General features: G+C 34.1%; 1 protein-coding gene across 2 annotated transcripts in view; it reads left to right on the top strand.

Annotated features, from left to right (window-relative positions):
• Positions 1 to 13,948, top strand: part of SMAP1 (small ArfGAP 1) — a 180,582-nt gene that overhangs the window by 40,310 nt on the left and 126,324 nt on the right. For both annotated transcript variants that reach the window (XM_077767238.1, XM_077767237.1), the window contains exon 2: positions 4,775 to 4,908. In XM_077767238.1, coding sequence (XP_077623364.1) covers positions 4,775 to 4,908 — 134 coding nt within the window. The remainder of the gene's footprint in view (positions 1 to 4,774; positions 4,909 to 13,948) is intronic.

The following is a 13,948-nucleotide window of genomic DNA, read 5'->3' as shown; positions in this document are numbered from 1 at the left end:
TGATTATGAGATAAGTAATATTAATTTAGTTGATGCTTGCTTATTTTTGTTGCTTTTAGTGAGATAGTGATATGGATAACTCAGGATAACCCAGATTTGAATCCTAAATAAACCTTGAATTTTTTTTCTCAGCAGAGTTGATTACTAAAAGAAAATTTCACAATTTAAAATAATTTTTCACAATTTGAGTCATATACTCAGTAGGAATAGTGAAAACATAAAGAAATATGCTGAATGTTTGAGTTAAAGACTTTGTCAAGTATATTCTAGAATCTTGCTATTCTAAATGTGCTTTGTGTATGGCAGCATGGACATCATCGGTTGTTTCTTAGGAATACAGGATCTCAGATGCCACTCCAGGGCTACAGAATTAGAATCTGCATTTTCACAATATCCCTAGGGTTGTGTATGCACATTAGAGTCTGAAAGATCCTGATCTAGAACTGACTTTGTCTTTCTGTAACTTAGTTTGAGATACAGCTGCTAAAAGAATTAAATCTTCCAGCTAATTACCTATTTGTATTTATCTGTTTATCTTAGATTATTGTATAAACTTCAGAACAACTTGCTGGAAGTATTATAAATGATGGAGAATAGGGGAGGCATCTCTAGGTAGATCAGTCATGATAGTTCTCTGTAAGCAGGTAGTGTGTGAACTAAGGCCTATACAACAAAGTGATCCAGGCATGTGAAGACCTAAGGAGAAAACATATGGGGCAGAAGCAGCAACAAATATAAAAGCATGAAGGCAGGACAGGGCATGTATAATCATAGTATGTGAGTGGGAGTGCCATGGTGGACTTGAAAGTGCTATTAGGAACCTTCTCCACGGGAGTCAGGGTAAACCATTGAGCCTGCCATATAAGGCCTCCTGCTATCATCTCCTGAAGCTGTCCCCAAACACTTTTAATACTCTACCCTCTCAGTCATACATACCAAAGTCTTCTACCGTACCTCACTTTTTTTTTTAACCTATGCCAAGAATGTGTCTTGGTATATTCTGTGCCTACTGCCTACTAGTCAGCCTTTAAATTTCAGATCAAGCTTTGCCGCCTATGTGAGACCTGCATGCCTTCCAGCAGATTTTGTCTCCTTACTTGGAGATATTGCTCTGTATATCGCCTTATGCTAAAATTGATACTCCATGTTATAATTAAGATTTATCCATGTCGATACGTGCAGGTTATTCTTTGTCAAATTGTATGGTGAAATAATCATACTAGTGAACATTTAAGTTATTTCCAGTTATTTTAGAAACCATGCGGCTATAAATTTTGTGATACAAGCTTCTTACATAAACATGTATTAGTTTCTTTGCAGTGTTTTTCAGCCATATTCAACCATGACCCTGAGAAACATTTTACAGCATGACTTGATTTTTCTGTGTACATGTGTCTGTATTCATATTGTATGTTACTGATTTTTTTAAAAAAGGTTAACAAACTATTTACCCTTTGTGTGATGCATGTAAATCCTTTTTCCTTCTCTTCTAAATATACTTACGGAGATTAAATTAATGAGTTGTGACCTGCCATATAAAATAGCTGCTGTAGGGTATATTATATGTGAGTGTGTATGTGTACTGAATATCCCATATTACATATATAAATTGGTAAACATATGTATATGTGTGTCTAAGCATGTGTGAATCAGTTGCCTGGTAGAAAAGTTTATTTATCTAGAACTTTTACTAGATTTCACCAAATTGTTTGTTTTAAGTGGTCATATCTATTTATACTTGGCTTGGCCTCCTCAGTCTGGGAATTTAGCATTTTACCTTTGTGTGTATGGTCTTATGACAGCATTTACTTTGGCAAAGTTGGTAAGTACTCACTGAATAGCTTGGTGAATGAAAATTAGGATTTCATACCAATACTGGAATGACTGCCATGTTGAACATTTATTTATTTATTTATTTATTTGTTTGTTTGTTTTTTATCAATTTTAGGTAAATTTTACAAGGCTAATTCTATAGAACAAATAACCCAATTGTAATTTTGGTTAGGTATTTATTTATTTTGTATTTAAAACAAATTTTTTTTATGTTTATTTATTTTTGAGACAGATCATGAGCAGGGTAGGGCACAGAGAGAGGAAGACACAGAATCCAAATTAGGCTCCAGGCTCTGAGCTGTCAGCCTAAAGCCCGACGGGCTTGAACTCACAAACCACAAGATCATGACCTGAGCTGCAGTTGGCTGCTTAACCGACTGAGCTCCCAGGCGTCCCATGGTTAGGGTTTAAAAGTCTGTTTTCGGAGTCGGGGGTACCTGGGTGGCTCAGTCGGTTAAACTTCTGACTTTAGCTCAGGTCATGATATCACGGCTCATGAGTTCCAACCCCGCATTGGGCTCTGTGCTGATAGCTTGGAGCCTGGAGCCTGCTTCGGTTTCTGTGTCTCCCCCCTATTCGCCTTTGCTCTCTCTCAAAAATTAATAAACATTAAAAAAATTAAAAATAAAATAAGAGTCTCTTTTTGAAGATCCCACTATTATTAGTTAAGATGTGATAACTGAATTCCAAAGAAAGATGCACTGACAAAATTGCATTATTATTTCCATTGGTAAAAAATGATTGGGGCTAACATTTCCAGTAAGTGATAGCAATTTATTTTTTCCTTGCAGGAATCAATAAAATGGTTTTTATAGTTGTGTGAAGCTGTATAAAACCTGAACAACACTTAACATTTAATTATATTTATCTTTTTGTTCAATAGTAAATGGCCATTGTTTTTCTGTTACGGCTAGCGTGATTCTTGTATAGTGCTTTTATACATTTGATCCCTTTGTTATCTTTGGTTATTGTAAAATGCACTACTCTGTTTGGTGCTACAACTTTTTACCTGCATGAACAGTCATTATCACATTGTGCAATTGATGCTTTCTAAATCATTCAGTCATAACATTTACTGTATCAAAAAAAATTGTGCTATAGAGAAAAGTCTCCATTTGTATTTGGCTCTGGGTCTAACATATGCTGAGGGGAAACATTCTATTTTAGGAACAAAAATGAAGCCACTCTTGGAGAGTGTTGAAATTTTTTTCCCATCATACTCTGGATTCACTGCAGTTTTGGAAGTTGTTTTTGATAAAAGTTAGGATACAGTTGTTCTGCAGATCAATGTAGAAACTTTTCTAGAGGAGGAAAGTATTGTATTTTGATTTTCAAAATTTCTTAATATGACAATAACTTGCACTTCAGTAGTGCTTTAAAACTTTCAAAGTATTTTCCGTACAAGACTCTCCGAAGTAATGAGGCAGCCAATCTTGACTCTGCTTAACATATGAGAACCTTGTTGCTCAGTTTGTTACTAGTCCAGGAAAGTTTATGCAGTTCACTGGTGGTAGAGTAGGTTGAATATGATGGGTCTTTTGGTTTCTAATTCATTTCGGTGCTGTTAGCCATCAAATATTTAAATAAAACATATCCCAGATGTTTCACAGGTTAGAGGTGTCATTTCTGAAATTTAAAAGGATATTTTGGCATAATTGTACATGCATAAACTACTTCCTAAGGAATTTTTGAGAGAATTTGTTTAGTTTTACTGCATTGTAATTACTGGGCTTGGTATTATTTTGTAGATTTAACTCTCACCTTTAGATAAAAACTATGTACTTAAAACACAAGTCTGATGTTTTAAAAAGCTTGGTTTTTATTGATACCTTTTACTGTATATAGTTTTTTCATAATCAAGTGATTTATAAAAATCAGTTAGGTATAAGCTTCTGAATAGTTGACATAATTGCCAGATACTACTTTTATTTTCCCATTTTACTTTAATTATATAAGCAATATATGAAAATAATTATAAGTATATTTAAAATTATTGAGAAAATACATTCAAAGATGTAAAGAATAGTACAGCTAAGGCTTTGTATTCTTGTATCCTTAGTGTATCCTTATATTCTACAATGTTTTTCAGAATTTTTAAACCATGATCCCAAGAACTAATATTTCATAACATGACTTAGTCATCTATAAACTTTCTAAATTCAGGGTTATATTTGGGATTTATCCATGTTGTTACAGACTTCTTGAGGCAGACCTTATTTTTCCTCATTCTTTCTAATAGTTGATTAAAAACATTTTTTCCAGTGTGTTGAATGTAAAATGGGGGTTGTTGTAGTTTTAAAGAGCATTTTCCCTAACTGCTAGTAAGATCATGCATGTTTTTATATGTTTATTGTCCATACATTTCTTCTTATGTGAATTACCCATTCATATCTTTTTGCACAGTTTTCTTTTTGGTTGGTTGTCTATTTCTTACTAAGAAAACTCGTAATTTATATTTGTTGGCAGTCTTTTTAAGTTTTTATTTATTTTGAGAGAGAGAGAGAATAAGCTGAGTGGGAGATAAAGGATCCAAAGCAGGCTCCATGCTGACAGCAGAGAGCCCAGTGTGGGGCTTGAACTCACAAACCGTGAGATGATGACTTGAGTGATACCTTACACATTTAATAAAGAACTTACTTTATACTTTGAGAACGTTACTGGTCCTGGTTTAAGTACGCTGAATGAAAACACTAGTCACATATATTAGTTTTAAATTCTTAGACAGGTTTGGGAAGTTTCTAGAAAAGCAAAATTAGTAAACTCATTACTGTTCTTAAAGGTTGATTTATAACCTTACTGCTGGTGCCATTTGAAACTTTGAGCATGTAGAATTTTGTAAAGCTCCATTATAATTATATAAAAATCAGAATGCTTCATTTAAATGCTGTCATAATATTTTAGTTTTTAATATTTGTTTATCTTTGTTTTTTCTCCTAATTAGGTCCTCGATGGGCTTCCTGGAATATTGGTGTGTTTATCTGCATCAGATGTGCTGGAATCCATAGAAATCTTGGGGTTCATATATCCAGGGTCAAGTCAGTCAACCTAGACCAATGGACACCAGAACAGATACAGGTAAACATTTCCTTACTGAGAGATTTTTTAAAATATTTAAAATGAGGGGTGCCAGAGTAGCTCAGTTGGTTAAGCTTCTTCTGACTTCGGCTCAGGTCATGATCTCCAGGTTTTGTGCTGAAAGCTCAAAGCCTGGAGCCTGCTTCAGATTCTGTGTCTCCCTCTCTCTCTACCCCTCCTCCGCTCCCGCTGTCTCTCTCTCTCTCTCTCAAAAATAAATAAACATTAAAAAATTTTTTAAAAATATTTAAAATGAATTTCAAATATTTAACCCTTCTTATATCCAAGGGTTAACATTGAAAAGTAGTATATTGAAATGGTATATGCCACATATAAAATTTTAATGTTACTTGAATTGTCCACTCACAAATGTTTATTTCTTTTTGGGTCTATCGTGAACTCAGATTTTAGTCTATTCTTACCTAAAATGTTGATTTTGAAGTCTTTAAATAATGAATTCCTTTTCCTTGTGTTGATGAAATTAGCCAGTATAATTCCATAGTCTGTTTTGTTTTTCTGTCAGTAGAGGGAGCCTGGGTAAAGATAAAGAATAAACTACCTCTTGCCTAAGAACTGACTTGAAAGATTTCTCTTTTGTACAGAAATGTTCTTCATTCTCAAACAGGGCCCAGTAGTTGGAGGATAGCCCAGTTAGCAAATGTTCTAATGACTGATTTGGATTGTTTTGAGTGGTTTAGCATTGTTAGAAATAAATTTGTAATTTTAAGGGCTTCCCATTTTTACAGTGTGACACTCTTAAGTTCTCAAAATCTTACTTTCTGATCCTTAAGATTAACTGCTAAAATAAAAATGTTTATTTCTTCTGGTTTTAATTTGTAATTCACAGTGAACTTATACTACTTTTTCTTAGGCCCTTTTTGAACTAGGTAAATATATAAATATATATTGTTGAACTTCAGTGATACTCCTTCATACCTCCAATCAGAAAACACCAAAAAGAATACAAAAATTGGCATGGATAGGGTGAGGTAAGGATGAAAGAATAGAATACAATGCTGAGGGGAATAGGTCATAAAAAAAGATTTTGTTAAAGAAGGTGAAACTTTTGTACTAAAGACCTACTTATGCCAAAGTAAATTCTAGATAGAACCAAGATTTAGATATCTAAAATAAACCCTAGAAATACTTGAAAATAGATCTTCAGGCTGTAAAGTCAAACATTATTTAGTTCGTTTTTAAGTTTTTGAGGTTTTTGCTGGCTAGGGCATAAAGGAAATATGACACTATAGGTATTTTCATTATCCTTGAGGAGAAAAGTTACTTGTTCTATCAAGGAAGCAGAGCTTTTTGAACATTGCATATAAGGCAGTGTTCTTGATAACATCTCTATAGTAACTACGGTAACAGATTTCAAATGTTGTTTTTTAAGTTGTCTTCAAGAAAATGTGAAGTGTATCTTAAAAATGCAGTTTGGTGTTTGTATTGGGTTAGAAGGTACAAAACATTCAAGACCCAAGGTGTATTGCCTTTTAGTGGTTCACTTCACACTAAGGATAAAACATGAAATCCATGGACAATTCAGTTCTCCAAAATAATATTTTTCCCAACCAGGCTGTTAAAAGGGGTTGAATAGCAATTTATTTGAGGTAGGCAGCTGTTCTTTTCCTGTAGCTTAGAGCAGAACTTCCCAGTCACAGGGCTACAGTTCACTCGTTTTCTGGGGAATAAGTTACAGTTACACATCAAGATACTGAATTATTAAAAGTGGAAGGCTTTTGAAAATAATTATTAAGTAATATACAATCTTGAGCTTGTATTTGAACATGATTTGTATGGTTTCAGCTGTCAGTTTCTTGAAATAAGAATTATTCTTTTGGAAACCAAGACTTTTGATGAGTATTTATCACTAGAGAATGCTCTGTATGAGTTCATAGACCACACTGCTCCTCTTAAAGATCAGGTGTTTTGTGATAAGAAATAAGGTTAGGATATGCTTACTTAAACGTTGAGTAAGTAGGGACGCCTGGGTGGCTCAGTCGGTTAAGCGTCCAGCTTCGGCTGAGGCCATGATCTCACTGCTCATGGGTTCGAGACCCGCGTTAAGCTCTGTGCTGACAGCTCAAAGCCTGGAGCCTGCTTCGGATTCTGTGTCTCCCTCTCTCTCTGCCCCTCTCCCACTCACACTATGTCTCTCTCTCAAAAATGAATAAATGTTAATTTTTTTAAAAATAAGTAGACAATGAAGTTTTATTTTAAAAAAGTATAGAGGGGTGCCTGGGTGTCTTAGTCGGTTAAGCGTCCAACTTTCGCTTAGGTCATGATCTCGCGGTTCGTGGGTTCGAGCCCCGCGTTGGGCTCTGTGCTGACTGCCAGCTCGGAGCCTGGAGCCTGTTTCAGTCTGTGACTCCCTCTCTCTCTGACCCTCCCCTGCTCGCGCTGTCTCTTTCTCTCTCTCCTAGAAATAAATAAAACATAAAAAAAAAAAAATTAAAAAAAATATAGAGGAAAAAAGTATAGAGAAGCTAATCACACAGACAGATGAGCACATCATCTAATATTCTTGTGGTGGGCCTTGTAAGTACTTGTTCTTAAAAATCATTCTGGGACTAATATTCAATAAAAATCCCCCAAGGCTTCATTCTCTAGAGCACAGCCTTTATCATAACCTAGAAAATTTTAAGGCAACTGATTCTAAAAAGGCAGTAGAACAAAGTGATTTAGAAAGTTGTTTCTAAATAGTTAGGTTGCCAGAGTTAGACCTGGATGAACTTGACAGGATATTTCACCTCAGGGTGCCTCAGTTTCTTCATTTATGAAATGGAATAGTAGGAGTATATCCTTCTGTAGGTTCCTGTGAGGACCAAATACGTTAATATGAGGAAAGCATTTAGAACAGTACTTGGTACATTTTAAATACTCGATGTTAGCTTATCAGTTATTAGTAGTGTTAGTTCATTTGTTCATTATGTAAAACTTTCAGTACTGCTGCCTTGAATATCTTTCTGATCCACGCAACATAGCTTCTTAGTAAATCCGCTGTGATGAATTGGTTGTTCAATGTACTACTGAGTAAATAAGCAGATTGACTCATTGTGTGATATTATTGAGTATAAGTTACTTTTTGAGAATATTTGTGAAGTATAATTCATTTTTAGTAATACTGGATGTTTTGGGATTTTGAGATGGTTAGGTGATCATATTGGTTGTCTGTGGAGGTTGCTACTTATTCAAATTTAAGTATATCCTTTTCCCTGTAATGGTAGGTATGTTCCATTTAATCCAACTCTATTTATACCTATGCATCTTATTTTATTTTTTTACATACAAAATTGAAGTGTAATTATAGAGACAACCATTTACAGATGTGAGTTTTATGTGTCCTGGCAAATGTCTGTACTGTGTCACCAACACTCTAGTGTAAATATACAGAGCATTTCCATCACCCTAGAGAATTTACTTGTGCCAATTTATAGTCAAGTTCTCCAGGGGCAACCACCACACTGCTGTCTGTACCTTTAGGTTGCTGTACACTGAGATTTTTATCTTTTGAGTAAAGAATAGGAAGAGTGAAGATCACAGTGTAATTTAGTGTTCTTTATTCATAAGACTTTTTATAAGAATTTCATTGATATTAACAAAAAACTTGGGAAATTATTATTTGTAGAGAAGTACTCTACTGCATATAGTTCTACCCTGTGTCTTCCCTTACCACTCCCCCTCCCCAACATTTCATGAAAATCATGCTTCTAATTTTCCAAGATACTACTTAGTTTTGGGTAGTTACATACATATTTTTAGATCTTTAATAGTAAATGTGGAAACATGATTTAATCTCTGAGCCCAGTCAAGTTATAAATAAAAATGTTCTTTTTTTGGTATCTCTGTAAAATGTAACTACTTATTAAGTTTTGCTTCAAAGCTTCTTGTCAACTGATATTATACGTACACCATATTTATGTCAGTTACTTATATACATGTTGTGAGTGTGTGAATCAAGTTTTAGGACATCTACCATATATCATAACTATGTTAAAATAGCTATATGCTTATTTTTAAAAGAAAATAATTTATCTACCAAAACTTATTTTGATTTTTATTAGCATGGAAATAGAGTTACTCATCTTACATTTTAATCAAAATTCTTTTTTGAAATGTGGTTCATGGTCAGATTAAATGTCTTTGATTTTGAGTTTATTATCAGGCACTTTTCCAATTTTTGAAAAGGACTACTCTGTACTTTTATAAATACCATAGCCTTTATTTTTTTATTTTGTATTGATTTAATAATCCTAAGTATTACCATTTTTCTAATTTTGTACATTTTAAAATTATTCATTTTTCAGTGCCTTATTGAGGCAGTTAAAATGAAGAATGCCTAATTTTTATTACAGAGGAAGGTTAATTGTGCTCTTAAGTTTCTTAGCTTACTTTGTGTAGAGTTTTGTAAATTGTGCTGCCTAATAAAAGATCTTAGTGAGATTTTGTCCCTATTATAAAGTATACTCCATATATTTGGTATTTATCTTGATAACTTTTAGACCACTTTTAATACTTTATCTGTAAATCTTTTAGCAATCTTCTCTCAGATTGTTTACTACTGACTAGTGTCATTTATTTATCTGGTACTTAGTATTTTCTTGGGAACACCAAAGCCACACAACTAAAATTTATTCATTTATAAAATATATCGTGGAGAACTTCATTTGAAATTGCCAGTCTCCATAGATATATGATTTGTCCTTAGTGAACTTGCCTTCAGCATTTGTAGGCAAATGTAGTACCATTTTTACTTTAGCTTTGACTATATTTTGGCTAGAAGGAAAGGTGTTTAAACCCAGGTCTTTTCACATGGTTGTTTCCTCTTGTAACAAAAAAATTGAAGCTTTCTTTCCTCTCGTTCCATCCAACCTGAGTGTTTCTGCTTTGACTTCCAGCTTTCTGTTTTGTTTTAGGGACAGAATAGTAGGGGATGGCTGCTAGTTTCTTTACCTTTATTTTCGTTTGCAGCATTCCTTCCTGCTTTTCCACCCAAGAATTATTTTCATTTGGAGGCATATTTAAATTCTTTTTCTTTGAAATGTATTATTCACACCCTTCTGCCATAAAAATCTCCTTAAAATACCATCTTTCCCTCAACATACAACTCTTGGCTTGTTCAGCCACTGAGCATTTATTAAGTACTCACAGTGTGCCAGCCACTGTATTCTAGTGACTAGCTTTAATCTTTCTTTAGCAGTTGAATTTCTTGAGCAAGATCTTTACCCACTATTCATCTTTACCTTACTTCTGCCTCTTTTAACTAATTTTTGGTCCCACCATTCTGCTAAGTTTGCACTCATAAAGAATACTAGTTATCCCTAATGACCAAATCCAACTCTCCTGCTTCACATGATACTACCCACTGCCTTCTGGAAGCTTTTTCTTTGTAAAAGAAGCTGAAGTTATTCATCCACATCCTTTATTTGGTTTATTTAGGTTTGTTTTTGTTTTTGTTTTACTATTTCTTTCTCTGTTTTTTCCCCCTCTTGGACATCTTCTACAGTTTTGTCTTTAGCTCTGTTCTTCAATCTTTCTCCATAGGATAACTCATTTACTCTCATAGATTCACCTGTTACTTTTTTGTGCAGATGGTTCTCCCTTGTCTTTCCAGTAGTGATGTCTATAGTGGATGTCAGTTCTTTTTTAGATTGCCTGTTAGAGACCTTTGGTGTTCATGGATTTTTCATTCTTAAGAAGTAATTGGTATCTTTGGATATCTTTGATGTGAAGTGATTGGTAACTTTCCCAGGCATCCATTTTAATTGCATGTTCTGTGAGGCTGGAGTTAGCCAATTCGATTGATTCCATTGCACTGGAATTTCACCATGGTTTTACATATCTATTCATCTTTATGTATTAGGTAATTCTTTGATGTAACTAAAAATCTTGTTGCTTTATGAAAAATACTTTGCTATGAAGCAAAGAAAGCTGGCTATTAATGCAGTGATAGAAGTGAAATGAATAGATATGACCAGGCATGTTTTTGTTTGTTTGTTTGTTTTGCCAGATAACATAATGCTTTTGAGAGAATAAAGAATAGAATATCAGCATTAACTGTTGCTCTATAGCAGTACCAATAAAAAACCTCTGTATGTTTTCTGGAAACAGGACAAAAGGATTTATAAAATTGTTTCAGTGTTCATTGTAGAAATTTTGGCTTACAGTCCTAGTTATTAATGTGTAGCATTTGTAAATGTTAAGGTTGGTAGATGCCTACTAATCTGCAACATGACACATTTAAAATTTAAATAATTATCTGGTTATTCAGACTGGTTTCTTAGTTAATGTTATTGTTCCAGTTAATCTTAAAAGCCTGTGGTGTCCTGTGGTTCTTCTTTCTTTTGTGTGCCTCCATATTCCATCAGTCAGTTCTTAATTCTTTTATGGTTTCTGTTGCTTTCCATTTTCATTTCTCCTGTCATGTCCACAGCTCTAGCTTATTCCTGATCTTCCTATCACTGTGACCTCTACATCACTTTTACATACCACTTTCAGAATAATCTTTCTGGAACACTGCTTTGGTCATTTGACTTCTCTTCTAAGAGATTTATATTGGTTCTCCTCTGAGAATCATAAAAGTTTTATTTTCCTTAAATTGGTAATCATATACCTCTGCCATCTGGCTTCGCTGTGTGTCTATGACCTTACTCCAGATGCTTGACAGCAGATCGCTTTGGCTGTACAGAGACAACTGTTTCTGTTCAGTTCTTCTGGCGGTGTGTGTGTTTGTTTTTTGTTTTGGTTCTGCTGTTGTTGGAAATGTTTTTTGCATATTCCTTTTTTCAAACCAAATCTTTCCATTATTTAAAACCCAATAAATCCCTGCTGTAATAAAGCTTCTCCTAAATTCTTCTAAATTGAGGTGTGCCTAATTATCTACTACCATATATTGTTATTTACCTTTGTGCATGTCTGTTAATTGTAACCTTCCAGGAGTTAGAAACTTTATCATATGTGTATTTGTAATCCTTGTGATGGCCTCTGCAGTGCTGGGAATACAGTATGTGCTCAATTTTTGTAATGGCACACAGAACAATCTTTGGTTTGATATAATTCTGTGAGATAATGTTTGCTATAGTTAGCGCTGGAGAAAATGAAAAATCAAGCATATGCTCTCAATTTGTCCTGTATTATTTATACAGTGTATTTTTAAATTTCTTTACCTCTGTTCTTTTCTTCCCATGTTCCTATATACTTTTAAATTCTTCAAATACAGTAGCTGTATGGAGTATAACTTAAGCTAGTGCGTGGAAGTTCCAAGGTAATATATGCAGGTATAAGGCAGTGCTCTCCAGTATTTCAAACCATGCAAAACTGAAACTGATTGCCTTGGAAAGTAATGAATTTGCCATTACTGGAATGGTTTGTACAGAGGCTGGGCAACCACTTGGAAATCTGTAGCTGAGAATTAAGGTCTGAATAGGCAGATAAGGAATGATTTAGAAAACTCTGAAGTCTCTTCCAGTCTTGATCTTGAAATTCTTTGATTGTATGTTCAGTCTTCTTTGGTTACCACAGCAGTTAAAAAACCACTTTCATTGTTTGCATTTGAATAAGAATGGTATATTACAGTTAGAGATGTGATTCAACTTTTTCCTAAAAGTCAAATTCTACCTTAGAGGATAATAATTCTTGCACTTGAGGATAAATCATAAGAAGGACACATGATTCTCAGATTAAGTCTGAAAGACAAGTTCAAGAAGTATTTTGAACAAGTATTTTGTTCTTTATACTTTCATATGGAAAAAATCAATAGCTAAATGGATATAGATTTCTATTTTAACCTTGTTATTTTTAGAAATACCTGCTATCAGGTAGCTTGGTAGCTTTTAGTTTAATTTAGTAATAGATGTGTCATAGTATTGACCTTCTTGTCTTAATTTAAACTTTTGTTCTCTCTTAGAAAAAAATTGTCCTTAGGAAGTTAAAATTACAGATTTTCACTAATATTCATCAGTAAGCTTTATTGTGTTCTGAGGCCTTAGCTTGAATTCCTAATCAGTTAATCTAAATACAGTGAGAATAGGTGAAAGAGAATTGGAAGGTACTTTAAATATTTCTGTATAGCTAAAAAAAGTAATTGAAATTACATGTACTTCCTTTGTTTTGTTTTTTTAAATTTATTTGTTTTGAGAGAACAAACAGGGGAGGGACAGAGAGAGATGGAAAGAGAGAATCCCAAGCAGTCACTGCACTGACAGCACAAGCCCAACTTGGGGCTTGATCTCACCAACTGAACCGTGATATCATAACCGTAGCTGAAATCAAGAATTAGACACTTAACTGAGCCACCAAGGCATACATAAAGTTACAGGTACTTCTTGGGGCGCCTGGGTGGCTTAGTCGGTTAAGCGTCTGACTTTCACTTAGGTCATGATCTCGCGGTTTGTGGGTTCGAGCCCCGCGTCGGGCTCTGTGCTGACTGCCAGCTCAGAGCCTGGAGCCTGTTTCAGAGTCTGTGACTCCCTCTCTCTCTGACCCTCCTCTGTTCACGCTGTCTATCTCTCTCTCTCCTAGAAATAAATAAAAATTAAAAAAAAAAAGTTACAGGTACTTCTTATATTGATCATATTGTGCCCATGTTCAGTAGTAAAATTGGGATGTAAAGGATTATAAAAAGTAGGGGATGAAAGTGGCAAATAGATTGAAGAAGTTTTCTCCTCTTTGACCCTCTGACACAGTATATTTCATTTAAAGTTATGATACATTTTATTCTTTAAAAGCATATTAATTTTGTGTGATAAGATTGTAGTTGATAGAAGGAATCTTTGCCATTTTTCTTTAAAAAAGAAAACTGGAGCTAGAATATTGACTTAAATTCAACTTGAATTGTGCAGTTGCACAGATTTGTTTTAATTTATGACACCATTTTTAAGTCACTAAAGGAAGGTGAGATAAGTTACTATGTTTTCCATGGGAGTTCTGCAGAGGAGAAAGATGCATTAAAGGAAATACAATGTTAAGATTAATTTTACCTGTTTTTATTTTTGTTAATGAGACAACTTAATGAAAATTTTGGCGCAGATTATCTTTTTGTTGC

The sequence above is a fragment of the Crocuta crocuta genome, unplaced genomic scaffold (assembly GCF_008692635.1).
Source record: "Crocuta crocuta isolate KB4526 unplaced genomic scaffold, BGI_CrCroc_1.0 scaffold518, whole genome shotgun sequence".
Taxonomy (NCBI): domain Eukaryota; kingdom Metazoa; phylum Chordata; class Mammalia; order Carnivora; family Hyaenidae; genus Crocuta; species Crocuta crocuta.
The sequence above is the reverse complement of the archived record's forward strand: the minus strand, read 5'-3'. Positions and strand labels throughout refer to the sequence as shown.